Source organism: Drosophila elegans, unplaced genomic scaffold, assembly GCF_018152505.1.
Source record: "Drosophila elegans isolate 14027-0461.03 unplaced genomic scaffold, ASM1815250v1 contig_476, whole genome shotgun sequence".
NCBI classification, from domain to species: Eukaryota; Metazoa; Arthropoda; class Insecta; order Diptera; family Drosophilidae; genus Drosophila; species Drosophila elegans.
This window is the reverse complement of record NW_024545863.1, coordinates 14,986,103-15,013,190: the sequence shown is the minus strand read 5'-3', so window position 1 is coordinate 15,013,190 and position 27,088 is coordinate 14,986,103. Positions and strand designations below refer to the sequence as shown.

General features: G+C 37.2%; 1 protein-coding gene across 4 annotated transcripts; it reads left to right on the top strand.

Moving 5' to 3' along the window:
* The first annotated feature begins 262 nt into the window (after window positions 1-262).
* LOC108135152 lies at window positions 263-25,392 on the top strand. Of its 4 annotated transcripts, none has more exons than XM_017255784.2 (8): window positions 263-446; window positions 1,198-1,351; window positions 6,169-6,969; window positions 12,352-12,842; window positions 17,117-17,339; window positions 17,913-18,040; window positions 18,735-18,921; window positions 23,100-25,392. In XM_017255784.2, the coding sequence occupies exons 3-8, from the start codon at window positions 6,597-6,599 to the stop codon at window positions 23,510-23,512; spliced, it is 1,815 nt and encodes a 604-aa protein (XP_017111273.1). In that variant the 5' UTR covers window positions 263-446; window positions 1,198-1,351; window positions 6,169-6,596; the 3' UTR covers window positions 23,513-25,392. The 4 variants fall into 4 exon arrangements, with proteins under 4 accessions (XP_017111273.1, XP_017111265.1, XP_017111278.1 ...); XM_017255776.2 differs by having other exon boundaries at window positions 1,013-1,351; XM_017255789.2 differs by having other exon boundaries at window positions 263-1,351; window positions 18,753-18,921.
* The last annotated feature ends 1,696 nt before the right edge of the window (window positions 25,393-27,088 follow it).

The following is a 27,088-nucleotide window of genomic DNA, read 5'->3' as shown; positions in this document are numbered from 1 at the left end:
TACTGTGGCATTGCAAGGATGACACAAATGCCCGTAAAATGCTGCCCTTAAGAGAGTGTAATTTGAAAGAGATCCCAATAACTTTCGGGAAGTTCGAAAGGGCCGTCGGTGAGAGCGAAATCGAACTGGAAGGGAGCGGGCAGGATGGATTCATTTTGCTCCACTGTGCTAGGCGGAAAAGCTCGCTCTCTCGCCAAAAAGGGGAAGAGGAAAATGGAAGCTTTGGCTGGTCGCCTGGCCTTTGAAGCCGACGCCATTCGTGTGGCTTTCAGTGTATTCAGTGCAGTCGTCTCGTTCGGTTCGTTCTCACGGTGAAAAGCGGTGGAAGTGGAAGGTCCTGTTCGGAGGACAACCTCAATACGACACTCACACACGCACAAGTGGGCCCACACACATGGACACGGGTGCGGTAGCCGAAAGTAAAAGTTGTCCAATGTGCAATAACGGTAAATAATAAATGAGCCAATGTGAGATATATAGCCACGCAATGTGAAAAAGAAAAAAAAATAATAGAAATACGGAAATAATAGAAATGGAGAGCCTCGTGCCAGGATGCAAAATCAAATATGCAACACTCAAGTGAAACGGAAAACCATAAAGAAAGTGTGCGAAAGTGCCAGCGTTCCTTGAATATTTAACTACCCAACTGAAATGCAAAGCTAAAAAAAGAAACCAGACTAAACTTAGAGCCCTCTCACCTGCCCAGCTGATCCTTCAATTGAATTCTCACCTGCCAAGGCCACACGGCGGCTGTGGAATATTAATACATATGTACATGCAACGGACGCACACAACAAATTGTATTCGACTTTGTTTTCAGTTTGTTTAGACCGTCAAGGTCGCCCAGGAATATAGCTTTAAGCGGGGACCAAGAATTTAAGAAATAATTATGTGAGATACTTTGTGTTTTCCTTTTTAAATTTCGCAGAAAATGTTACGATTTTTCCTCATCTGAACTTTTGCTTTTGAACTTGTTTTTTCTTTCGTGTCTCCCTTTGGGCCCATAAATTAGGTCCGCATTCTGCTTAACCAGAAAAATTTGCATAAAAGGGGGAAAAAGGGCGAGAAATGGTTTAAATACGGGATTCACACGGCTGAGATATCCGACACATGAAAAAAGGAGACCAATAAAGCAACTTTACAGAGACTGTTGGGGGGTGTTAACCCAAAGATTAAAGACCCCTTTTTCTGTGGCAGATAAAAAAAAACGTGATAATAAAAACAGAGAAAATTTCAAGCTTCATAAAGCTCGGGCCCCGAAAGTTTTGAGTGAGCCTAAATTCAATTAAAATCTATTCAATCAACCAAAAGCCACCACAAATCAGGAACAAAGGACAAACAGCAGGGCGAGGTAAGACCGATTAATTTTATTGAGCTAATTATCCTATAATTTTTTATTTTATTGTCTAGTTAACACCAATAATCGGAAAATGCTCCCAAAAAAAAAAAAAAACAGGAAAGTCCCTCACAATTGTGCCATTGTTTGATCAACGGTGTTGAGTGGGTGGTGTGCTGGTTTTCCCGGTGGTGGAAAATCGGAAGCAACGGGTGGCAAGTGCCTGGGTTATTGTTATATTTCTTTGTTGTTTTATTTTATTTGTTTTACTTTGTTGTGGTCAGCGGTTGGACAGCGAATGTGTTCGGGGGATGGGTATGGATTGTCAACTCAATTTAATTATGAAAATGCCAAGAGGTGCTCTGTGCACACACGTGCCTAAACACACATGTTGGTGTGGGTCCAATCAACTTATTGACAGGTGTAGCAGAAGGACTGAGGAAAAAGTATGGTTGGAAAATGCTAATGAAAGTCCTGGGAACTGTTTATCAGAATTAATGATGAGCAGGGCATGAATATGTTTTCAAGGATTGATTAACGAAGTAAAACGAACAACAAAAGTTAAATATTATATGTCGAATATCTTAAAATATAAAACTTAAATTAGAGGAACTTAGTCAGAAATGCTTATAAGGATTTAAGATAAAGATTCTATACATTAATTTTTAGGATACAAATTTTTTTCTGCAATAATCACACTGAACTAACGAGTTTGCATAGTGTATTTTTATATCCTAAAGTATCACAGCGAAATGCACAATAAAAAGATTGAAATTTGCAATTTGTTAAATGGCTTTTGATGAAAAAATACGGAGCTATCCCACGCATAAAACACATATTTGTTCTACATTCACAGCAAAGATTCATTACTTAGATTGCCCTAGAAAATATGCTTAGACACCATTGGTCAGTTTTCCATAACCTTTTTTTAATAGACCAGCAACAGTGGCCAACATATTCTGACAGGTAAAATTGCTACTTTTTTATGCAAAATATTTTCCCAGAAAATAAAAGAAAATTTCATTTACCTCTTCCTTCAGCAAGGCCATGTCTTATGGCTGGAAAATTGAACTTTCTGCACCCGAAAGTTTCCCAAATACATAAATTATTTTTATTGTACTTAACCTTTTTCACTGCCTTGACTTTGCTTGTACATTGCCTGCCCTAAATCAGCTTAAGTCACCCAAAAAAATTCATAAGCCTGCTTTAGCATGCGAGTATTCTATATATAAGTATATGTGTGTTTAAGCAACCCAAATGCGGGAATATAAATAAAGCAAAGTGGGCCGCACACAACTGGCATTCAAAAATGTATGTTAAGTCCACACACTGTATTAAACTGTATTAAAATATAAATGTGTTTTATCAAAGTTCGAACTTGTACTTTGATTTAGTCGTAACGGAAATTACTTTTCCAGACTAGACACTGCTGCAGAAAAGGTATTAATAACTTATTTATTTTTGTGAATGAGACATTTCCAACCCTTTGAAGTATTTATGTTCTTGATCAGCATCACTAGACGATATTGGCATATCCGTTTAAACAATTAAATTTTTTGTTTTATAGAATTCGGACGACTATGTTCAAAAGCTGTCATAGAAGGGAGTTATTAAATTTTTAACAGATACACAAATTACACAATTTAAAAATATTTATTACGCTTTTAAAAATACATTTTAAGCTTTATTAAAATCGAAGTACTATACCAGATATGTGTCATAGAAAATATTGAAAAATTTATTCGAAGATATTCAAACCTTTATTGTTTTAAAAAGTATTCGCATAGACCACTGAAAAATGCAAATATAAAATCGATTATGCATATAAATAAATAAGAAGGCTTTTGTCATCGGGAATGGTATTGATTTAAAATGTAAATTGAGATGATTAATATTAACTTATGCCTATTTGACCTACATTGCTCTTCTGCTCTTATTTCAAATTTATCTGCTTACGATTTATTAAATTGTTTTTTTAAGTTGCACAATAAATTTCAATATCGGATGCAAGTGCAACACAATACTTTCATTGTGTTCGTTTTGGCATTGACATATTTATTCAATTTAAATTTTTATGAATGCCCTTTGTTCACCGCTCAAACTCTTTGCTAGTAGAATTTTGAATGAATAAAATATTATGCAAATGTTTGACAAATAGCAGGAAATCGAACAAACAAAAGGGCAAGTTATTAAGCGACAAAAATACTATAGATGAATTGCACGCATTTAAAACAGAGGGAAGGCGTAATTAAAGCAAAAATATACATATATGGGTATTAATCAAACATAATTACTCGGGTCATGCATATTTCATTAATCGGTGTGGTTGTAGATCCTGTAGTCGTGCTCCACTTTTGTTTGACGCGACAGCTGTCGCTTTAAATGTCATTGTATTGATGAGCCATCAAAAGTTCACTTGCAATAAGTCTAGCTTCACTCAACAAAATAAGAGAGTATAGGTTATCTACATAAATCTTAAATCAAGATTTGCTTATAAAATTCGTTGTTTCAACACATGATTTTTAACTGTTTTAAAATACTCCTTTGTTAAAAATACATAAGCTTTGAAGACAAATACGTTTTTAATTCGAATTTCGACGCAAAAGATTTTTTGTGGTATTAACCAAAACTGTTGATTTATAAGCTAAGCTTTTAATGTAAATTCACAGGATATTTCTTGCCCATTATGTAGTTACCCATTTATCAATTACAATGATAGGAAATCGATATTTCTTTCTGTGTAGGAATACAATTTTCTTTGGAATGAGGTTTTGTATGGACGGCTACCCACTTTTTAATGGAAATTATAATGAGACGTTGGTCTTTAATTATGCATGGACTTGGGCTTGGGTTCAGGTGGGCTTTCAATGGGTGGTTCAGTAGGTGGTTTGTGGCAGGAGCTTGGTTAGCCGGTCACGCCCTGGCACTTACAACTTAATGCCCGGCCATCAGCGTGACGTGCTTAACCTACGACGGACCTTGGCACTAATTAAAACTAACCACCAACAGCAGCCACAGTCACAAAAAAATGCTCGAGAAATGGTAGAACTACGGCAGGCATCACCTTGAAGCTTTTCCTATTCCATTTTTCGACAGTTCTCTTCTTCGTCGTCCATTGTTGGCCGGTGAAAGTTTGTGGCACATTTCTCTCGGATTTGCCACGCATTGACACTCTGAACTGGGGGCTGCTGCATATTTTGTCAAGCTCTGACATTGCACTTGATGACTTTCCTCCCATTCCCAGTGCCCGCCTCTTCTGGAGGACACATTTTTTTAAACTTTCAAAGTGCCAGAGGGGTAGGTTGAAAACTTTCGGCGACTCAGCTCGACAGTTTTAAATGAAACTTTTGCTGTAACTTATACTGTGACGAGTCTCAGTTTTTCTCCGTTTTCAGTGTTTTTTTTCGCCTTTTGTTTAACGCTTTGTGCGCCATTATTTTGGATTCTGCCAGGCACTTTGTATCTCTCCTCCTCCTTTCTACCCGCGCCTTTCATTTGTTGCAGAAATGAATAATGAAAGTTGTAAATAGACATAATACGATCAGCGCTGGGAGACATTAGCAAAAAGTTTTTCGGAAAATGGAATGCAAGTGCTCTCCAGGGTCTCCACACAGATGCCGAATCGAGTGAAAAGTTATCTCTGAATTAGCCAGGGGGTGTACTACAGTTTTTCGTCCTTACGCCTGCTGATCGCGAGATGTGAACGGATTTATGGGGAAAGTTGCGAGGAGAACTTAAATTTATGCGTCCTGAACTTTTAATGGGATTTATCTGCGGTTATTTATATTATACAATGTTAAAGTTCGTAAATAACGTTTTTATTTCTTTTGAGAGAAAATGTGCAGTGAAATTAATATGCTTCTTAAACTCTTTGTCGTTGTGTAACTGAACCCTACATATATGTCATATACAATGCTGCCAGCTTTTGAACTTTTGCATAAGCTAGAATTAGAATTCACAGGACTGCCGACTCTCTCTATTTGTTGTTCTTAAATTGATTAATATATTATTCAGTTCACTTTCAAAGAATATGCATTACTTTTAAATATGCTGTGATAAAAAAGAGTGTAATAGCGAAAGGTATGGTTTAATCTAAAAGGTGATCACACCCAGGTTTCTAGAATTAAATTCGTTCAGGAAAATTATAACTTGTTATGGGGTATTTAAAAAAAAAAAAAAACAAAGCTACAAGTTTTAACATTACAAACTCCAAAATTCCAATTTTTAGACAACAAAACTGCATAGCTAAACAGAAAAGAACAGTGTTTAAAGTATTTAAATTAAAGAGAACATTTTATTAAAAGCGCAACATTACGGTTTCAATCAATGTGTACCGAATAAAGCTGTGTTCGTTTTTTCCGATGTCTCTGTAAATTAGAAATTCCACAAATGCGCCAAATCCCTGGCGTATTTAATATTTTAATGTTCTCCTTAATAAAAATCACATTATGATATTGTCTGCGCAGCGCTTTATCCTCACAAATTTCTTGGATTGCCAAAAAAAGAGGAAAAAATGCTGTCGCCAGTTTCAGAAACACATTCATAAAGCAAACGGAGCCAATTCAACAAGACATTCGAGCCACGCGCCACCAGATAATGTACATAGTACATATAGAAAAAAGAATACGAGTCCTTGTTTCAGGTGGAAAGGGCAGGGTGCTGGTGTTTTTTTTTCGGGGGGTTTTCGGAGCAAGGACAACAGCACGTGCCAACAGAGGCACCAACACAAACACAGAAATTTCCATTTATTTTGACTTTGACGTTTGAATTTTAATGAAATTCCAAACATTTTTAACGCCCCAAAACTGTTTTGTTGGCCTTTTCATCCGCAGGCAGCTGAATCCTGGCATCCTGCAATCCTGAATGGACAGCAATCGGCTAATGAAGATGAAGTGAAATTGTGTTCGAGCCGAAATTAAATAGAATATAAATCGCCGGAAAAATGACGGCGATTTGTCAGCCTCTTTCGAGCAGAACAAATGCAAAGTAGTTTTACAACTAACAGAAGGATAAGGCCATATTCTAGCGGGAAATTCGAAAGTGGATTTTCCTTCTTTTGGCTTGTTGTAGCGGCAATTTCACGCATCGCGGCAGAATGATGATGACGGCAGGCGCTAATCAGGCCGCCCCCAGCCACGCCCCCCAGTTATTCCGCAAACACATTTTCAAATAGGTTTCCGAGGAAAACGGAGAAAACAGAAAAAAAAGGGCAAACCCAAAGGGAGCGTCGGGGTGGCACCACGCTCGCAAGTGAAATATTATGGCAACTTTTCAAATGGAAATGCGCCAGCAGCAGCAGCAGCAGCAGCAGCAGCAACGAACGAATTTAAAGCAACGAGCAACGGCAGCGGCGACATCCAAAGCCAGGCGACAACGACAACATCTAGAGCTGCAGCCCTCAGACCCACCACAATTCAGCATAGATTGCATAAGACTTTGGCCAGGAAGTTGCTCCTTCAACGCTGACAGGGTCACCAGCAATCCACTCACCTGCAACACCACCAGCAGCAGCAGCAACATCAGCGGACCCAGCAGCAACATCATCCGCCACGTGGACTGCTGCAGCCGCCAAAAAGCGCTGATAATGCTCAGCATGCTTGTCGTCGTCCTCGCTCTGATATCTGGGAACGGAGGTGAGTACTACACTGAACCAAATATGGTAAAAATATTAAAAAAGGTTAGCAGATATAAAAAAAATGTTTAACGGGGTATTCTGGTCTAAGAGCATGAATTTTTTTGCAGTTTTCCAAGAAAGACAAAAAGGAAATGAAAAACATTTTTAGTAGACAGTTTTGTATATGTTTTTTATTGACATTTTAAAAATACTTATAATCAACATTTTTTTAATCCGGGGCAGTATTTATAGAGAGTAGTATAAACAAGATATATACCAAATTTCAAAGAAATCGGTTCATTAAAACCTGACATGTAGTAGTAGTTTATTAAGCCCGTATTTCAATAAACGTAAATCTTTAATATAATCCGAGTTTCTTTTAGTTTCCCGATCATTTGTTACAAGGGACAACATAATTTTGGTAATTCACTGGCTTAAAAAGGTCACAATTCTCTCTGCAACAGAAAGTTGCACTCTGAATAGTTTTTCATCAGACTTAATTCTGGAAAAAATGTTGGGCCGTATCCTCAAGCCCCGTTCATTTCTTATTCCAATTGCTTTTTTTACAAGACCAACAAACATGGACAACGAAAACTTTAATCAAATTTTGTGCTCCAGTTTCCTTTTTTTCTGTGTGGCCCATTCACAAAAGTGCAATTGTTGCCAAATTGATTTGACCAATTTCATTTATTGATTTCGATTTTCGATATCATTCATTTTGGCCGTTGTCATGCCCAAATGAGTCAGCAGAAAAACCGAGCCAAATCAAAGCGAGCCGGAAAATCGAGAGGGAAAATCTATCAGCATCGAGTAGCTGGCAAAAATGAGAGTGAGCCGCCTTGGCCCAGCAATTCTGCTCTTACATAATTTTCCGTCTTTCGTGTGCAGTTTTTTCTCCTTTTATTTTGTGTTCTGTATTTTGCTGCCTTGTGGGCTGCGTTTTTAGGTTAGGTAATTAATTTTGTGTGCCTGAAAAGTCTTGGGAAATCAATGTTTTGGCCAGGCCAGGAGCAACTCCCTGGCGATGGAAATGTTCCAAGCCCTGATTGTGTGGGTGTGCGTCCCGAGCCGCCGACGTGTGTGTTTGTGCCTTGGCAGGCTCTCCGTTTATTTGACTTTCATTTTTCATATGCCGTGCGCTGGCTTAATGACTTGCCTGCCTTTGGGCCAAATTCGAATGCCGCGGCAGAGGATTGGCGGCGCGAAGGAGTTAAATCATCATTAGGCACTAATGAACCGGGTAGTCGTGGGACGCGTTGGTCAGATCCATAGATAAAGAACATGCCATCTGTATATTCAAATTAGTTCAAACCAATTGGAGGCAGCTTTGATTTATTTTCTTGTATAATAAATCAATTTGGAGTCTTTTAAATAATTCTTAAATAATTATAATGTGCTGAGAATTTTCTTTAACAATAACAATTAAAAAGAAATTTAAAAGTCCTAGAACTAAAACCATATATGTTAGTTATTTTTACCATTGCTTCATTTATGTTTAATGTATATTTTTTAAACCAGAGCCATGCGTACCATGTTTATTCATTTTCATTTATAGTCATACCTTCCAAACGTCTTAAAAGCAGCTGTCTTAGTTCTCAGTTCATCATTTACTTAACAATGTTACCTTGCCAAATTTTTCGGAAAAAAGAAAAGTAGTCTCACGGCTATTGAAACTTGTTCATGGCTAACCAACAATATTAAACTTAGGCTCAAATTACGTGGAACAATTCCTAGAAGTGCTTCTTCCAAAGAAAAATCACCTTCCAAATTAAACAAATAAGAATGAAAGGCCTGAGGAACTTTTTCTTTTAGGCAGAGTCAGGATAAAGGCCACACAAACAATGCTTCCAGGCTCCTTGACAAATGGAAACCTTTAAATATTTAAACGCACAATTCCTTTGCAAATCGTTGAGGGGGACACAAACGATTTTTAATTTTTTAAGTGAATTTAAAAATTTAAGCGTAAGTGTCGTTTTTTTTCCCCGCTGATATTTTCTGACAGTTCACCTCAGAAGACAGACAAACGCACACAAAGTGTGTGTGAGTGTGGGGGAGCTGAAAGTTTTGACATTTCAAATGTTTCTGACAAAAACAACCGCAACAAACCCCCCTGTTAATAAAAACTGGGCGGGCATAAAATTTCACCAAGAGAAAGAGACAGGAGGCGGGGCAGAGAAAGGGACGGGAGACCAGGACCAAGAGCAAGGACACGACGAAGACAAGGCTACAGATGAGCAACAGGAACATGCCCTGCGGTCTACTTGAGCTCAAGTTGCTGACGTTGACGTCGACGTAACAAACCCGGACACAAGACACAAGACACAAGACACAGAACTCAGGATACAGGACCCGGGACATGAGGCATGAACACGGCAAGGACTGCGACTGCCACTGAAACTGCGACCCCGGTACATGACTTTCTGATTCCTGCAGGGCGCTTTTAAGCGAAAACAGAAACCAAATCCAAAATATAAAGAAAATTGAGGAAACCGTAAAATGAGTTTTAAAATACCCTTTGACAAAGCTAATGCCAATGTATTTATGACTGTAAACGTATTTATTATTTAATTAAATAGTTAATTACTATTGGAAATATAATTTAAAAATTAGACCAATTGGTGTTGCTATCTGGAACTTAAATCAAATATTATTTTTAAACAACATTCATTAAAAAATAATATTAATACCTCAATTTGATTTCATTATATAATACAAAAAATCAAAAATAAACCAAACCAATTTTAGTATGCGAATGCCTTTTGTTTGTCAAATGAAAATTTTTGATAATAACGTAAAAAAGTCTATAAAAATACAGTTACTACTTAATTAAGCTATATTGGTAAATAAATATTATTTTGAAATTTATTAAAATTTTATAATCTTATTTAATCTTAATTAATAGAGAATCCTACACAAGGGTATATGGCGACAAAAAAGAAAATAAACATTTTCGTTTGTGGTCTAATTTATGTTTGGCAGCCATCAGTTGACGTTGCGGTCTTTTGTCCCAGGCAGTCAATTTATTTTAATTTCTAGCCAGCGGCGTTTTATTTATTATCATGTTGGCCCAGTCCCCGCCCCTTGAGCACCAAGAACTCCCACGCAACAGACATTGGGTGGAGTCAAGTTATTAGCAACATTGTTTGGGTCTTGCCAATTGAAGCCAGACCGAAGAGCAGGGCCAAACTGCAGACGGCTCCGAACGCTTTGGCTGTCAATAGCAGTTGGCTTGGGGTAATTGAAGGAGGCTGCGAAGGGGCGAGTGTGGGAAAAGTGGGCGGAAGGAAAACCTCTGAGTGAAGGGAAAAGGGAAAGCCGGAGCTGAAGCAGTTGAAGCTGAAGCAGATGATGAAGGATATTCGACTTATCTGGTAGGAACATGGCCAGCGGGCTAAAGCTGATGCTCAGCTAATAGTTCGGGCAGTAAACTAAGGGGGTTACGAAAGATAGAGACGGGAACACACACGAGAAAGAGAGAGAAAGATAAGAGGGGCATGCATCCAAGGATGTGTGTATCCTAGCGATGAGCTGAATCGCATATTACGTGACCAGAACTTTACAAAATATAAGATTTGTTGGCCAAGATAAAGCTGTGTTATCAAAGAATTATTGGGATGAAAAGAAAAATGTTTGACGACAGAAATTGTTCCTCGTAACACTTTTAGTTTGACAGTAAGGAGTAATGCCATTATAAAATTAAATTCAATTTTTACACGTTTTCTATACGAGTTTTTAAAAACGTGACAAATGACTAATTTTTGTAAAAGCTGTATAGAATTCAATGACATTTTTGTCTTGTCCTAAGTCTTTTCTAAAAGGGACATAATGAATAAGAATACTGCGTCTACAATACTGTGCAATTTTGACACTGTAGTGGGTTAGTTAAAGTATTATTGTGTTAATTCGAATGCATAAAAGAATTTGATAATAAGAATTCAATAAGTGGTTAGCTTACTGAATCAAAAATTTAAAATTACTTGATGTTTCTAAGCCAATAAAGACCATAAAGAATAACAACATGCCTCTCTTAATAAATACTAATCTCTTCTAAAACTGATATTAAATATTTTAATTAGCAATAATATATAATAAATAATAATATAATGCTGAGGTAAATATATACCGATCTCCGATTGAATTCATAATATTTATTGATAAGACGGAACATATAACGTATAATTTGTGAATGCAGTGACCAGTCACAGTGATGGAGTCACTGGCAGCATCGCAGTCCGTTTAGTGGTCCGTTCGACGTCTGGGTCTCCGGGCAGCGACGTGCACAACATGTTTAATCTAATAAAGTCGCTTGCCAGTCTTGCCGGCTTGGACTATAAAACTGGTGGAGGAGAGTGTCATAAAAAGACGTTAGCTGCGACGTAATAAGCGTATCAAGTGCCCCGAGATATAACCGAGCCATATTCGAGGGTCTCTGTGGTGGAGCTTAGTTTCTGGCCCAGACGCAGTGGCGTCCTCGCAGCTAAGTGATGGATAAATGCCGGATAAAAATTGCTCGTAACTACGACAACAACCAGTTAGTACACACAAGCTAACACACGCGCCGCTGGGCTGTGAGGGAAAAACATGAACATTTGATAAACAAAAAATGGCAAACAAACAAAAAAATGCTGAAAAATTGGGGAGAACAAAACCGAAAGTTTGGATTTACCTGCGAACCAAACCAAAAACTTTGTTGGCCCTCCCAAAAAAAAGTTGTTAACGTGTGTTTCCGATGGTGTGTGTGCGTAATTCGCTAATTACCTAAATGGCTGCCGCAAAACATGGAAGTATTGGGAGTCGGGTTGTTGGCTGTTAAAAGTTCAGCCCAAACGAGTTACAAGGTTTCCGCCGTTGGGTTTTCCAGTTGTTTGTTATGGCCATCGATTGAAGGACTTTATGGCTTAGTTTTTGAATTTGAAACATTTGTAAACTAAAAACAACTTTGGGAATTGCCTGAAATTAAATATGATATTTTGGGAAATGTTTTTCGGAAAGCCTTTAAAAATGTAATTGTTCTGGTTTATATCACAACATTTTTTAATGTTACTAAATATATAAGTAGTAGCCGGTTTAATAGCAAAGCTCCCTTTTAATTCTAACAAAAAATTCAAAACAACAATAAAAATCATCGCCTTAATCATGATTAATATTTATTATAGATAATATTATTTTTTTGTTTCTTAATTTACTTTTTGATTTGTTTAACAAAATCCGAAATAAATAATTTGAATAAATTATTTCGAATCTTATGATTAAAAACATGATAGTTTGAAAAGTTATTGTAAAATAGTTATAATATTAAGAGTAATAGCTTCTTAAGTGGCAGATGCTTCGCCTCTGTAGCGTACTTTTCGAGATTGAAACATTTGCTAATCTGCCACCTCGTTCATTTCCCCTTTTGCAGTTACCGCCGCTCAGCGTGACTCGTACAAATCGAAGGATATGAGCAGCAGTAATAATGCCCTGCCCAACGAAGGAGTGGGAGGATCCCCCGCCGGAGCGGACGGGGCAGCTGCTCCCACTGGTGTCGCCGGAAGCGGAAGCGGCAACAATAGCAGCGGAAATAACAAAAATGGCCAGGCATCTGTCGGATCGGATCGCCCAGTCTCCGAATCCGGCGCGATGACCACCGATGCCAGTCGGAGCAGCTCGATGGGCAGCTCGACCACCGTCACGGGCATCCCCAGCAGCAGTCTGCACAAGGCCAGCAGTGCCAGCAGCAACACGTTCTCCTCGCAGATTGCATCCGGCTTCCATCGCAACAGCATCGACCTGCTGGAGGAGGCCCGCAATGCGGGTCCCTACTTCGACAAGGCCTTCTCCAAGAATGTCACCGCCCTGCTGGGCAAGACGGCCTATTTGAACTGCCGCGTCAAGAATCTGGGCAACAAGACGGTGAGTTGCGGCAGCACAATGCCAACTAGATTTAGATAATCGAGGCTTACTGAAATCATTTGAAGCGTTGTACACGGGAGAAACCTTGTTTGCGCCAATCAAAATATTCGACTAGCTCTTTTTTATAAAGCAACTATTTGTATACAAACATCCTTTAAAAACTATGAGTTTTAGTGATATTTTTACCAAAATTTCTTTAGATATATTGCCTCGAGGGAGACAGAAGTTTTATATTCCAATTTTCTTAACATTTGAAGATTATACAAAATATGTTTCTTTTTATAAGCCTTAAAAATAAATACTTAGCCATATGTTCCTAAATTAACTATGACGATTTTAAATATTACATTTGCATACAGAAAAGCTTTTGTACAGGTAATTTGTGTAGTGTCTTTTTTGTAAGAACTGAATCAGGGTTTTAGCTTGTAATTACCGTGAAAAAATAAGATTTTATTTTTTCAATACAAGACCCTTGAAATGAAAAACTAATGAAAAAGGTAAAAGAGATTTGAAAATTTTTTCTACATTTTTTTTTTAACAAAAGCTGAACCATGAGTCAAATGTTTGCCATCATTTGACAATTGCCTTGTAATTATCGTGTAATTCCTTTGTCGTTGCCATCAAAATGCGATTTGTGCCTGTGCATGAGTTGCTGCCCCACTGTGTATTCGGGGTTTTTTTTGCAGACTAATTAGCACGTTGACTGGGTCTACATGGAGGTGGAGTTTGGGTCTGCTGCCTAATTGTTCCGCTTGCCAAAGAGCAAAATGATTAATTATACCCAACCAGGAAACAGATTTTACTTTATTCAACTTTTCGTCGTGAGCGGAAGGAAATGCCACAAACATTTCACAAACACAATCTCCAGCACCACCACTTCCACTTCCGGTTGAGGCCTTCATCCACCTGAGGTGTGCAAGCAAGCAAAAAAAAACTATTCAAATGTAGGAAAAACCCAAAAAGTTCGTTTTGTTTTTTTTTTTTCTTTTTTTGGGTTCTCGGCAGGAGTTTAGTCCAGGTACTTTTAGGCCGTAGTCATTGGGTTTCCGTTGCTTCCGGCGGCGTCGACGACCGGAGAAGTTCCCTGCCTGATTTTCCGATAATAATATGTTACATATCCCAGAGTTCTAGGCATTCTAGACCTTCCTTTGCTGCTCCCATTTTGCACCGAACTTTCTGACAGCCTGTGATTAGCTCGAGGTTCTAGCTTGTTTGAGCTGCGGTTTCGAAAACTAATTTGCGTGATTATTAAATTGTAGAAAACGAGTGAGAGGGCCGACAACCTCAAATTGGGGCTGGAATACGAGTAAGTTTAATACGCCTCACCTTGCGGTAGGACGATGTGAAAGTTTCATGCTCATGGATGGGGCAGTCTCCTTTCATGGGATAACTTCATTAGATGTGTTAAGTGGGATAACTTCATCGATCTTTCCATCCCCATGGTCTCTGAGGAAAGAGTTAATTAGTAATCGAGAACTTTGGTAGAGAGTTTAAAATCGTAAAATTAAGAAAATAAGTCTTTGGATATTAACAATTTAATTAAATAACTAAATTATTACTTGTTAGCTATACAAAAATCTTTATATTAATAATTTTGTTTTGTATATTAACTCGTCTTTGTCTGAAAATGAGATATGCAATTAAATAAAAAAAACTTTAAGGTTTCATAAGAAAATGTAAGCAGGAAAATATTATTTTTTCAAATTTTTGTGTAGCATTTTGCACCCAATTTGTATAATCTTAAAACCTAATACCATCCCATAAAATGCTATTCGCCAGACAGCTTAAGAAAATATCCATTTCTTGCTCATCAGCTACCATGAAAAAAAAACAGCAACACATTAGGCAACCTGTAAAATATATTCATTACCTTCGTGTGGCAGCTTAAAATCTAATTAGCTTTCAGTTCTGCGGCGAACCACAAGCCCACCCAAAGACCATCCACATCCGCCTCTTTTTTCCCCCCCAAGCTTTCCATCCTCCCCTTCCTCACGAAGTAATACATCATTGCTGCTGAGATTTGGCAGCATCTGGGTGAGAATTAAGCTGGTGCGATGGGAAAATGGCAAGGAAAAAAGATAAAGAAAAATCCTTCTGTTTTATGCTTGTGTATACGAACGTACCTACATATACGTGTGCTCTTTGCTTCACACCGTCTATAATGATAAACAGCGAACGGATGTTGATGGTCCCTGCATTATTAATGACGTTTTTCATTTACGCTTTGCTCGGGGAGAAAGCTTTATGTTTTAATGCCAGCCACATGCACCAGTTTGTTCATAATTCCAAAGATATAAGGCAGCCCATTTAAGGTAAAGGTGAAAGGTACATGGGATAGTAATTTATTTCTATGTTGTAGAGATTTTTTCACTACACCAAAATAAAGTGAAGGTTTAGTTTACTAAAATTTAAACTACAGATAGTATTAAAGTACAAGTATAACTTCAATTTTAAATAATGAAACGCCTATACTTTGTTGTTTCATTTCTATACTTCGGTCTGAACTGTAGTCTAGGACCTTATTTTTAAACCTCATAAGTTTTATTTTCCTACTTTCGTGGTATCTAACTGAGAAATTGTTAATACCCAATAGTTTAAAATTCGTGTAACAATAGTTTTGTTTCTACGACCATTTTTTTGTGTGAATAGATTTCACAAGCTCAGCGCAAAATAGATATTGATTAATTTTAAAAGTAAAGTCTTAAATCACTTGACGTTTTCATTATGGAATTGTTTAACCTACTGCTTTTTTGGTACATAATAAAATAAATTACGTCGTCAGGAAATTTTATCGAAACATTTATAAAACTTACTTTAATTTGGTATTTAACGTGCAGTAATTAAATTAATCTATTTTGCATTCATAAATATGCCGAAAGAAATGCAGTTATTTAAAACGACATAAAAGTAATTCTTCCCGCCAAGTTCGCAGTCAAAATTTATTTATTTTCATTATTTATGTAAATTTTCTCGCCTTCACAAATTGAGCTGTAAAAGAATATTTTCAGATTTTGATGTTCGTTTGGCAAGCAGTAAATGAAGGAAAATATTGATATGCTTAAAATTTAACGATACTGTAAACAAGCTTAATGGCCGTAAAAAAAAGTTAAGGGGCGCGGGAAAAACCGTCGAAAATTTTTGTGGCTGGGGGGAAAAAGTTGTTAGATGTAGGCTCACTCCTTGGGTATCAGTGCTCGAAGAGTTTAGGTGTTAATTACATGCAACTTTGCTTAAGCAGCTGCCAAAGTTTACCTTTGTGTCTGGCAGCTAACACCTGGTCCAGGACCAGCCCCCTTACCGCCTACCCATCATCGCTCTTGGCTCCTCCCCTTCTTCCCGCCTAGAATTTCTTGGCCATTAACTTTAGCAAAGTCGTCCCCAGTGTCGTCGTTCATCGTTAGGCAGGATGTTGCTAAGCTGTTGTCATTGAAATTGAAAATACTAGCAGCTGACGTATGACACGCAACACAGCCAGCCGTGTCGGCCACGCCCCTTCTTCTTCCACCTTTCAGCACTGCCCCCACTTAAATTTTACCCCAACTCCGTACCCCTCCACATGACATGGGCAACCCCTAAATCAGCGTATCTTAAAAATGCTGCGCCCTGGGGCAAGAAAAACTTGAGCATTAAACAGCAGGTGGTTGCCCAAGACGTTAATGCACTGAAAAAAAAAGTTGTATAATTTGTAATTTATCAATTTCAAAGTCTCTTAATGTGGAGTGTCCAGGAATCTCTATTCGCCTAGTTATGTTGGAATTTGCATAGGTGTACGGTTTGATTCCAAACGAATTTGGTTGAAAGAAATTTGTGTGACATCAAAGGTGTTAAATGATTTTAATATTGAAGGCACGTCCTTAAAAAATAATACGGATTACAATACTATAACATTATTGATCAAATTAAAAGCGCCACACTTATTTATTACCATTCTAATGTTTTTTTCAGTATATGCATGTGTGTTACCCCTTGTTACATTCAATTTGTGGGGACAGGTTGTCTGGCAAAGGACTCACTTCACCCCTGCCATTGTCCCTTCAAAGTTTTCTTTGCCAAGCGAAGCAAAACGAGGAAAAAATTTGAACAAAATCATATAAAATAATTCAAAATAAATTTGCATTTTACACGTGTGGGTCTGACACAAAAGGCAACTCCTCAGCAAGGTTCATTCAAGCAGCTGCGTATGAAATTGACTTTTTAAACTGTTTGCCAAACAAATGAAATCTGAATTCTTTAGTCCTTTAGCTGAACTTTCCCCTTCCTCTAAATCATTTCAGATGTTGCTTCAGGTGTCGTGGGTGCGACACCGGGATATACATTTGCTCACAGTTGGCCGATACACATACACATCGGATCAGCGTTTTCGAGCTATTCATCAGCCGCAAACCGAAGACTGGATGCTGCAAATTAAATACCCGCAACATCGTGATTCCGGCATTTATGAGTGCCAGGTATCGACCACACCCCATATGAGTCACTACATTCATCTAAATGTCGTTGGTAAGTCGAGGAAACCGAATCCTAATTGCAAATTTAAAAACAAATGTATGAATTCAGCAAACAGTAATTCTTAGGGCGAATTTATTTGTTAAACATTAAACAATGCTAATTTATTAAAAAAAAATATATATATGTACAAATATTTTCTTCTTTGTTTATTTGTCGCATATATTTTTTATCGCTTAATGTTAATAATCAAAGTGTTTCAGAACACTTACAACTTTTATTTGTAAAAGTTCCGATGAAACTTAATCGAACTTTGTTGAACTCCTTAAAATATATTTTTTACCATCTCGAAATGTTAAAGTTTTGAAGTTAAGCTTTGGTTGAAATGAAAGTGAATTAAGTGTAAGGAAAAAATATTTTCATTTAACCTTTCGGGCATTTCAATTCAAAAGGTTGAATAGATTTTTCCCATTTACAGTGACACAGAGGAAAAGTTTTATTTTTTCACACCAAGCTTCTGAAGCATCCAAAAATGATATTTTCGCCCTTGTTATTTCATTCCAGCTTATATTAATGAAATTTCGTTAAATTCCAATTAATTCCACTTCTCAATTTTTCAATTTTCAGAACCTTCAACAGAAATCATCGGGGCACCCGATTTGTATATAGAAAGTGGTTCCACTATAAATCTTACCTGCATCATACAAAATTCACCGGAGCCGCCAGCCTATATCTTCTGGAATCATAATAATGCTGTGAGTTTGAGCTCCCTAACCTCAACCCGTTTCCATTTTCCAGGACAAGCAATTACTTTGGGGCATCATTATCGCTTCCCCCTTGCCGAAAAGCCCCCGAAAGTCTGAAAACCCTTTAGTGTTCAATTTAGTAACTTTTAAATTAGCTTTGCCAGGCGAAAACTTTCCTTACTTCGTTTTTTTTTTTATATTAGGTAATGCCATTTGGGGAAGGAAGTAGGAGCAGAGCTTGGGGAAAAGGGTTCTGGTTTGGGCTTTAAATGGATTTTGGTTTTGTTTGGACTGAGCCACGTTTTAGTTTCCACTTTAGGTGTTTTCCTCACACTTCATGCTTTGGCCCTTGGCTTATTGTATTGGGCTTTAAGGGTTGACGGTCCTCTATTGTTATGTATTTTCTATAGAGCCAGCGACAAGAAAGGGAAAAAATATTGCCATTAGTGCCTGGAGTTTCTCCTTTTTTTTTTACTTGTGCGTCGAACAGATTTAATTTTATTGTTTTGCTTAGGTTTTATTTGCAATCTTTCTTCCCTTACTTTGCATATTTTCCGGGCTTTTCGTCTTATCTCCGCCCACTGAATTTAATTTGCCAAGTGTGCAACAGTGCGTATGCGTAATCTGAACTCGGTTTTATGGCTTAGAAAATTGTAGGGCGCCCAAACGTAAATGTAGAAAAATATTTTATGACTTTCAGAAGTTTCCCTCTCATCCGCAGATTATCAACTATGATTCGCCGCGTGGAGGAGTCTCCGTGGTCACCAATAAAGGCGACACGACCACATCGTTCCTCCTAATTAAATCGGCGCGTCCGTCGGATTCGGGGCATTATCAGTGTAATCCATCAAATGCGAAGCCCAAGAGCGTTACGGTACATGTGCTCAATGGTAAGTAAAATCAACGACAACTCACCCGCGCACAAGTTCAGCCACAGGACATCAACCAATAAAACAATGGGGCACGCAAAAAAGGGAATTTGCAAATTGAAACTGTGCAAAAAAGTGGATGGCACAATGGGAATGCTAATGGGTTACACGACGAGTTTTGGTCTGAAAGACAACAAAAAATAATGGGCTGAACAGTGGGGTCGAAAACAACAGGCAGTGCACCCAAATAGGAAAAAGAAAAAGTCGAGCTAATGGGGTGGTGAAGGTTAGAAAAAGCACAATTTAATTGCAGTTTCTTACTAAAAACGGCTGCTGAGGGCTTATAACATAATTTACAATCATGTTTGTTTAAAAAATAAATATATAAAAAAACAATAAAAAAATATATTAACTTGTGTTTATAGTTTAAATTAGATGTTTGCAACGCAATGAAGAACACATTCCCGACCATCTAAAGTATATAAATAAGCCATGTCCGTCTGTATGTCCGTTTATGCGCAAACTATTCTCTAAGTTTGAATTCTAACATATCTGAATTAAACTTTCCCAAAAGTTTCATTTCATCATATAGCTCCAGTAGGAACAATCGGAAAAATGTATATTAAAAGTTATAGATTGACTGTTTTTCAAAAGATTTCAATATACTTTGATATTTAGCACTCATACCCTCTTTAAATTTCTATCAAGAGTGTTGCGTTCCTAAATGCTTTTGCTGTGAAACAATTGCTCAGTGAGTTTTTAGGAAGCCATTGAATTAAAACCAAGTGAATTAAGGGATTACGGAAGCGTAAGCGCAACAGCAGATACCTTAATAGTTTGAGGAGCTAATACGCTTTTAATTTGATCTCATTTAAAATAGAGACTTTTAACTAAGTATATTGCCCTAGCAATTGAAGTACTGACAGTTGCTTAAGAATTTCTGTCTCAGCCCTAGAACCAAGATCCAAATCCCCTTAGAGCAGTTAATACAGACGACCAGCCTGAGTCAGCATATCAATGGCTAAAATCTGTCCAAAGCAGCCATAGAAATTGCAGCTGCTAAAGCTCCTCGGGCAGCCCAAGAAGTGACACAAAAGCCCAGAAAGATCCAGGGCAGTGTAAAAAAGTCCAGCGAAGCAGGTTGCTAAAGAGTGCCAGAGGCAGTGGAAAAATGGAGGGGATAGTGAGTAAGCAACGAAGAGGTGACAATAACTATCTCAACAAAGTGTTGCTTAAACTCAGCCAAACTAAGTGAAAACGTCAACAAAAGGGTGTAAGGGAATCTATTTGGAAGCCAATGAGCAAATATTGATTAGTGAATAGTCTCGTTGTATGTAGAGGAAATGTGGGAAAGCAGAAACGGGGGAAACGGTGTCTATTTCAATATTCTCACATTTATACAGCTTAGCCAGACGAGAGTTCAGCTAAGTGAAAACTGCTAAGAGTGGCACGTGGAAATTATATGAAATGGAGCGTCAGTTTCCCGTCTTCCCCTACCCAACCATGATGATATTTCTCGGAACCCTCCATATATTTATCCTCATCTGCCCTGTCTGTAACCAACCACTCTGGAAGCCATCAATGTTTGCCGAGCAAATCTAGCCGGGGGGTAAAATCTGAAACAAAGGGGGTATTTTGTCTTTCGAGAAGTATGTTAACTTTGTTTTGGGATTTGTTTAAGCTTAATATATATATAAAACTTTAAATAAATAACTAAAAAGTTTTTAAAAATCATAATTATCTATTTAAGTGTTTATTTTTAAAGACAAGTTGAGAACCATAATTAAAGAAAATTAAAATAATTGTTTATTTAGCGGAAGAGGACCAATCAATCTTAAATGAATATATCAATTGTCCAAACTATATAAAAAATATAATAACTGAATAAAATATTTCTGTTGGCTATCTAATCTCATAGGTAGAGTATTTAAATGCACTCTCCTTGCTATGTTTTGGTTCCTGGCCTCCTGCTGAATCTGGCACGCGTGCCACACGAAAATTATGTTTATGTTACGTCCCTTCCACCCCGATCGCCCACTGACCCCCACAGACGGTCTAGGAAATCTCACAGCACCAGCAGGAAAAGCGAGAAAAGCGAGAAAAGCCAAAGCAGCAGCAACCGTTGCTGCACGCTACTTCCTTTGCGACTTTCACTAATGTCAAGTTGTCGTCGTTGTCGCAGCAACCGTGTCTGCTAGATAATGTCACACGGCGTTGTTTTTTCACAAGGCACACACAATTATGCATACACAGAGAAAAATCATTTAAAATACAAGCTTTTGTTTTAAAAAACAAACGGCTTTTTAAATCTACCGCAAATGCTGAAATATGTTTACTGAATGGTAACATTTTGTGGCTTACAGCCCAGCAGACAGTTGTATCTCGCAATATTAATTTGTAAAATTTAACAAAATATGTTTTTTGGTTTTGGAATCCTAAGGTGTTTTTAATTGAAAATTGTAATGAAAATTGTAATTGTTGAAAAGGGTTTTAGTTTCTTTCTCTGTATTCTTGTTTTAGAGGTCTGCATGAGAAGCACTCATCCCTGTCAGCATATTGCGCATGCAATGCGCGTTGTTTCCGTTAACTGCTTTGGCACACTTGTTTCTGATTATTATGTTTTGTCTCTTGTTCTGCCACTTTCACCATTGTTGTTTGCCGTTACATTTTGCTTTCTTTGTTATTATTATTATTATTATAAGCCCGTCAACTGTGTTGTTTCTGCTACCATTCTGCTTTTGTTGTCATCGTGTTGCAGTGCGAAGTTTTCCAACTCACACTCCTCCGCATCCATCTGGTGTTAACTTTTTGCATTACTTTGCTTTATATTGTTTACTGTTAGCTGTAATGCTTATTCAGGTACGTATACAGAACATATAGCGACATTGTGAAGCCAGGGAATTGTGTTCTTGTTTGGCTTGCCGCATCACCAGCGACGGCATCATCAATGGGGTCAGAGGTTTCAGTCTGGTTCGCCCTCAGACTTTCAGGTTTCCCGACTCTCAGGCTTTCAGTTTCAGTGCCGATGGAAGGAGAACTTAAAGTGCAAGTTGGGACTTTCATTCCATTTCGATCCCTGTCAGCTGCAGAGCATCGAAATTTGTTTTTCTACTTTTTAGAGAATCAAAAGTTATAAAGATCAAAAAGTTTTTTGATACCTTTAGTTTTCTGATGGAAATAAAAATGCCATTAGAAAGAAAAGGCTTAAGATTGCTTGCTAAGTAAAGTGCGTTTTTTTTTGCCAGTAGTATGAAAAACAATCTTATTCTTTAGAAAATGTATTAATTTTATTTAGAATCATCTTTTTTTTAATTTTACAAGGATGTTCTTAAAAAACTTTTTTTTATTCTTAAGTTACTTATTATGTAAAGTTGTGTAGTGTAATTTAAAGTGTGGTGTATTTTAAATATTGTTTTAAAGAAGTTAAATAAATAAAAGTTAATGCAGTTGAAAAAAATACACCTGTTAGCAATTAAAATTCTTTATAAATTCTTTCGCAGTGTTTCTCGCTTTCTGTTTAAGAACTCGAGCTGCGAGTTACAGGTGCATTTGTTGCTTTTCTTTCGACTTTTACAATAAGTTGTAAACAATTGACGGTTTCACTAGTTTGGTTTGCAGTTGCCTTTATTTCTAACCGCAGAGCCGAGGACTCTTTTTGTTAGTTTTATTTGGCTGTTTGCTAGGGTGTTGTTTTGACTTTTGCGACAATCCCAGTATGGTTTCATGCTTTCGTTTTATCTGTTCAGTTTTATAGTTTGACAGTTTTCGGGTGCCATAATACCATCACACAATGACCTTTTCAGGAGCTTGTAATCCAGTTAGTGCTGCGGGATTATGTGGCGTTAAGTCGATGGACTTAAATGGGAAGATAAGATCTTCGCCTTGTAAAGCCAGACCCGGGAAATCGTAAAAGATGAACAAAAAAGTAAACAAAACCTACTTCGTACGTTTTAAGCATTAAGCATAACTATTATAGAATATATATATATATTTAAAACTCATAAAAAAAATATTTTGTTATATGAAGACACAATTTTGGATATATTTTTAATAAATCACAAATAAAGTCCCTTTTGATTTGAGTAATCATCAATTTCGGTGATCCTTCGCTCACAGCCACAAAACAAACTACTTAATGAATTTTCAGTTCCCCCCAATGTCTGAGTATGAGGACAGCAATAAAGATGTAAATTAAACAGGTGTTTCCCATTCCGTTTCCAGGGGAGTTCCCAGCAGCAATGCAGCACGCGGCACCAGTGCATCCTCGCCACTCGCCCACTCGCTGTCTGTTTGTGTACCTGTTTGTGTGCTTCTGCAGCTGGGCGCTTGCAGGTGGATCGCTGCGCTCCTGGGCGCCACTCTTGCCACGCCCCCTGAAACGTCAGGGTGTTCGCCCCTCTTCGGCGACATGTGGCATTTCCTCGCGAGCGTTTTGAAGTGGCGATGGCGATGGCGATGGTGTTGGCGCTGGCATTGGAAAAGCACAAATCAGCTGCAACATCAGCAGACGCAACAACATCAGCTGGCGCAGCAGCAACATCGGCTAGTTAAACTACAATCAAGAATAGAGGCGGCAACGAGTAGGCAACTTTACGAGGCGGACATAAGGTGAGCTCACAGCCCAACACCCTCCTCAAGGCCATTCTAAACTCAACCGTAAGCTGTAACTATAATAACTATAAAGTATATATACAACATACAACAACTCTAATGGCTATTGCGTTTTTCTATGAATCAGCGACGTATACGTAATATTTAGCACAAGATATGATATACCTAACTATAGATAAAACCGAAATCAAGCCAAGTTGTCGCCTTTTTTTATGTACGACTTTGTATCATACAATGAAGCTATCTAAGTCTTTGGTTCCCTTAAAATTGGAAATTGTGTAAATAGGCTGCATAGCATACCTAGAGGCGCTTTTTTCGATCGACTCTTTCCAACCTTTGTAACTTTTATAGCCGAAACTTAAGCAGAAAGAACTCCTTCAAAAAGCTGGTCAACACTGAATTAAATACGAAAATAACAAGCAAAAGAAAATATTTTTTAGCAAATACCCGAACAGCAAAACGCTTCTCGACTGCCACTTTGCGACGGTTCCCTCTAAGGCAAAGGGAATTTTCATTTGCATTTTGCGAAATCCTAATAGACAGATAAATGTTCAACCGAAAGGCAATTAGCAAAACGCAAACTAAAACATTCAACTTCAAGTAAAGGCTATAGAAATAACGAAAAAAAAAGAAACCTAGAAATTAAAGCGAAAAAAACTGTGTAAAATATAAAAGAAACTTAAGCCGAAAAGGGGAAATTTAGCTACAAGTTAAAGCAAAATAAAAAAAAAGAGGAAAAGCAGAACTCGTTGAGGGGAGATTTTTTCTTTTGGCTGCATCTGAATGGTTAGAAATTAAGTCATACAATATATGAAATGAGAAACCCTCGAATAAGTTGTTTCGTTTCGTTCTTGTGGAATGTACAAATTAAATAAATGTAAGTATTACCCAACGTGCAGAGGGGACGGTTTAAAATTAGAATACAATCGGCATAGATGGAAAATTGTTGCACATTTCATAAATTTATTTGTTGTTACTCAATGCGAACTAAAATTAGACAAGTGTTAAAAATTAAAGTCATTAAGAGATATCGAAGAAGCTCTGGGTAAGACGTATTTTGTAAATGACTACAATGTTGAATTTCTATGATTATTCTGAAGTTTTAAAAATGTGTTTTTTTCATCTAGACTTCACAGGTTTATTTTCCATTTCACATTTCTATTTTGGTTTGGGGCATTTAAGAACTCTAAACATTTGTCTGGCTAATTTCTGTCATCACACTTTGCCATAGAGCACATAGAGCTAACCAAATAATTAAAAAATAAATCAAAATAAATCCAACGTTACAGTGAAAACCAAAAAATATTGATAGAAATTAAAACATAAGGGAAAAGTTTCATTAATCAAGCTAAGCAGTAAGCAAAGATAAAAACTAAACAAAAATAACAGACAAAAACTATTGAAACACAGCATGAGTATTCATATGCTTAACCAAATCCCGACAAATTTTTTTCAATTACCATGTAAAATATCAACAAATACACGTTCAATATGTATTCATATGAAATTTCATGCGAGTAATTTCTCTTTATATTGTGCAGGCTACAGAAACTGAAAAAACGAATTCAAATTAGAATTCCATTGTGTTTTATGAGTCGTTTTATGGTTATTCGATACTTATTGAAAAAAAATTGTCAACTTGATTATCGTCAATCAAATGCACATACAAATTCCTTTGTGTCATGTGAAATATTCAAGGTATTTTCATATCACTCTGCTCGATAAAATTCTGTCTAAAATTACAATTTCAATAACCATTTCAAATGGTGACAAATTCTTGACATACTTTAAGTCTAAGCCAACAAAAAAATTTACAAAAATGAAATAAAAACTAAAAGAACGCATAAAACTGAAGCAAATATTGTATATGTAAATGTGTATTTATAAAATTATTATATAAAGAATATATATATATATATACATTAAAAAAACCTAGTTTATTAACACAAAAAACCGAAAAAACTGAATCAACAATGTTATAAAAGCTAAACAAAAACATAACATTTGAAAGTAACCTTCAATTAAATATGAGCCACTGAAAAATATGATAAACCGAAAAAAGGAAAGGAATGAAACTGAAGTAAAACAGAAATCTTTTAAACGTGTAAGAATTTAAAATGTGCAAAAAACGAATGAATGAATGAAAAAAGTGGAAATAAAAGGATAAACTGAAAAAAGTAAACTAAAAGAAAACTAAAGCATATTATGTCAACTGTTAATTGAGTTGTTTTAATGGTCACTCGCTGGCTGGGTGGGTTAATGGCCCAACAAATGTGTAATAAATTATGCGTAAGTAAAAGTGAAACAAATTCTGGCTGGTCTACAACTAAATGCAAACAAAACAAGGGCAAAACCCATTTTTCATGCCCGGACAAAGGAAGCAAGGAGGGGAAAGATGTGGCATAAGCGATAATATAATGAAATGGGATTAATCATACGACATGTAGGCCAGCCCGAAGGGAGGCATAATGAATGCCGAGTCCTTGCAGCACATTACACACACATTTACTTGGTTAACACGGTGTAGCTCCGTTTCCCCCACTTCTACCATCCTCTTTGGCCATCACAGTTTAGAGCCCTTACGCCATTACGTGCCATTACGTTACGTGTGGCCTTACGTCGCCCGTTTTCAATAAATATTAGCACATAGTTAAACAGTTGAGCGCACGCTGATAGAAAATCAATACATACACCCTGCACTTCTCATCCCTCTAGACCTTCGTCCAAAGTATGCTGCATACACATATTTTATTGACGAAAAGTTTCGCGGAAAAGCAGCAGGAAGTTGTGGGTGGACAGTGGGCTGGAATTCATGCAAAACCACTCAAGGACAAGTGGGCAATAAGCGCAAAACTTTTATTGTTTTATGTCGACCAAAGTTTCCGCATTACCAATGTGCTTACAGAGAAGAAAATATAAGAATATCCAGTCATTGCTTGATGACTCTATAAAAAAAATATTGAATTAAACATGTTTCATTAAGTGAATATCATTTTTTGGGGAAATAAAATGAAAAAGAAAAAAGAAAGTTAACATTCAAAGTTTATTTACCGTTGCAGTTATTATAAAAATTACAAAATGTATTATAACGACTAGTTATGCCTTTTTTATGAAGCTGTTTCGATTTTTATAGCAGCTATATGATTTCGTTATCCGATTTTTATAAACTTAAAAGCTTAATTCTAAAATAGTAAGCCATTACTTAACCTTTTCATCTCTCACATGGCTAGAGTATATTTGTTGCTCCCGTTACCGTGTCAGGCAGCAACAGCGGGTGGCAACAACGTCATTATAGTGTTTCATATACTATGTCCAGACCTATAAAGTCCTCTTCCGTATGCATGGCCTTTCCCCGCTCCCCGTAGTCACCGCTTTCCCGCAAGACTCTCATCCATATGTAATTCGGCACTTTCAAGTGATTCAACAGCAAAATGCAATTGCATTCATTGGTTTGGGCAGGCATGTCACTGGTAGTGGGCGTGCAAAGGGGGCGTGGCTGGCCCGCATTATAATGCAGCAGTTGTACGGTGTCGTAGGTGTTAATAGCCTGTTTATGGATGTTGCGCAATGTGTAAAT

Coding starts and splice junctions, on each gene's coding strand:
- LOC108135152 (XM_017255784.2), top strand. CDS start 6,597: ATGGCAACTTTTCAAATGGAAATGCGCCAGCAGCAGCAGCAGCAGCAG. Junction 6,970..12,351: donor TCTGATATCTGGGAACGGAG/GTGAGTACTACA, acceptor CCCCTTTTGCAG/TTACCGCCGCTCAGCGTGAC. Junction 12,843..17,116: donor AGAATCTGGGCAACAAGACG/GTGAGTTGCGGC, acceptor AAATCATTTCAG/ATGTTGCTTCAGGTGTCGTG.